The 2,367-nt window shown below is 40.8% G+C and overlaps 1 protein-coding gene across 1 annotated transcript; it reads right to left on the minus strand.

The window, feature by feature from the left end:
* Positions 1-760: 760 nt before the first annotated feature.
* On the minus strand, positions 761-2,123 carry SARC_14434 (hypothetical protein; the record flags this gene model as incomplete). The annotated part of the gene is made up of 4 exons (XM_014291432.1): positions 761-1,009; positions 1,238-1,320; positions 1,615-1,693; positions 1,959-2,123. 4 exons carry the CDS (start codon positions 2,121-2,123, stop codon positions 821-823), a joined length of 516 nt encoding a protein of 171 aa, XP_014146907.1. The 3' UTR covers positions 761-820.
* Positions 2,124-2,367: the final 244 nt, after the last annotated feature.

Consider the following 2,367-nt stretch of genomic DNA (forward strand, 5'->3'; position numbering starts at 1 on the left):
AGCCAAGAGACCTAAAAGCAATCATAGCCAAGAGACCTAATAGCAATCATAACCAAGATACCTAAAAGCAATCATAGCCAAGAGACCTAAAAGCAATCATAGTCAAGAGACCTAAAAGCAATCATAGCCAAGAGACCTAAAAGCAATCATAGCCTTCTTGTTTCTGATTTTTAATTTAGTACTATGCACAACAATATATAGTTTATAACAATTTAATATTATGTAAATACCTTGATTATATTTATTTATATAATATATTATGTTGATAAATATTCTTCTTGTAACTAGACAACCCTCAATTTTTATGAACCATGATCGTATATTCAATGCTCAAGCGACACTTGGCAGTCCTGTATACAAAGAACCGGGCTTTCTCTTCTCGCTTAAGTCAACGAGGGAATTAATTTGCGAGTGTATATATAGTAGAATTAGAGTGTGTATATAGTAGAAGTAGTATACTATCCGCCTGAATACACAAATTCAACCAAGGATTTTTACAAGGCCAAGGGATGTATATAAAATTAAAACTACCACACCATACTAGTGTCAAAAGAATCCTGTACGCATGATATACATCGAGGCGGTTCAGCACTAGACAGTACAAGGGAACACTGTTGTCAACGTCCGAGCTGGAAGCGTACTTTTGCAGTCAAAAAAGTATGACCTTGTGATGTGTACGTGCACAAGTTACTAGCATAAATACCCATTTGTTCGACACCAATTGTAGCGTTAATGTCAGTTTATCGTGGCGTGGAGTCGTGGAGTGTCATTTATTCTTTACTAATCGTGATACTTAGGATGATTTTCCAGGCCACATTTATTATTTATTGCGATGAGTGCCTCTGCTATTGCTTTCCAATCGAGATGCCCGTTGCCTTTCTGTGCCAGTCTGTTCGTGATTTTCTGTCGTAGCAGTGAGGTCTTCTCCCTTGTGCGAGAACACTCGATCTATATTGTTCAGTGTGATATTCAAGAAGCACTCCGTCGGGTTCGGGTACAATACCGACACCTGCATTGACCAGCAGGGAATACAAATATAAATTATTAAAGGATGCGCCAACAGAAATTGTTGAACAACAGTCGACCGAGTCGTAGCTTAGCACAGTGACACATATAGGTGACAAGACATGGCTTCCTCCCAATACTGGGCGCAAGAACTACGTACAAGCATCTGCGTGGCCAGAACCAGGGGGAAGTTTCTCAAATGCAAAGCAATAAACATAGACAGCACACTCACATTTTTAAGCACCATGACATCGCCAACCCTCAAATCATGATACCGCTGCAAGACTTTTCGGTGTAACTCTCCCGGGATTTCGCCTACGAGTGATTGAGAATTGTGCATTAGGGGTTGTGGTGGTTTTTGACGATTTAATATGTGACAAGAAATGGGAAATGTCCAATAGCGGTAGTGTGGTACAATTTTAAACACTTTAGGTTTGACTGTATGAGATAACGACCGGTCTGGATAGGTAAAAGATCGCTGCCTTCTGATAGTTTGCTCACACTTTTACATAGCCAGCAGTAATACCACTGACGAACGTCGGTATCAGTGTGGTGTAGCAAGAATCTAGTGTCGAGCATACCTACCAATCCAATGTCGAGCATACCTACCTGAAGGATCTCTGAATATGGTACACACTCTACTTCCCGGGTTGGCTAGAGACCGCACCATGACAGCCAAGTATGGAATCTGCAGAATCGAAGGCAGGTGAATGAGAAACAATTTCAAACCAGTCACAGAGGCGACCCACGCAGATATACAGAACACTTAAGTATGTCGCAGACGGGAGCGGTGGGTTAGTGTGTTTGAGCACGATAGGGCCAGTACATAGTGTATCCTCAGAATAGGCTTTGACTGCGGCTGCGGTAGAAGTGAAGAAGTGGACATAGTCTGCACACCCGTAGAGAGGCACAACACGAATGAGGGCGGTAGTGTTTTCAATACAGCGCCGTACCTTGCACATCACCGCCAGATCTACGATGTACTGTATGCTATACGCCAGCATGGTGTTCTTGAGAGCAAGTCGATCCCCTTTGCAGAAGTACTGATAGTTGCGCAATAGGCACGTATACTGCAGCATCGCCACCCACCCACCGGTCCCTACGGTGGAGGTATACATGTAGATACGCGAGTGAATAAGTAGTCCAGGACACACACACACTCGCATATATATATATATATACACACACATATATATATATAATACACACACACACACACACACACACACATATATATATATGTCATGATATATAATTATATAAATAAGTACAATATATATATATATATATATATATACATACAAATACATGTACACACACACATATATATTTAAATATATATACATACATACATGTATATAC

This window comes from Sphaeroforma arctica, assembly GCF_001186125.1.
Source record: "Sphaeroforma arctica JP610 unplaced genomic scaffold supercont1.4620, whole genome shotgun sequence".
In the NCBI taxonomy this organism is placed as follows: Eukaryota; class Ichthyosporea; order Ichthyophonida; genus Sphaeroforma; species Sphaeroforma arctica.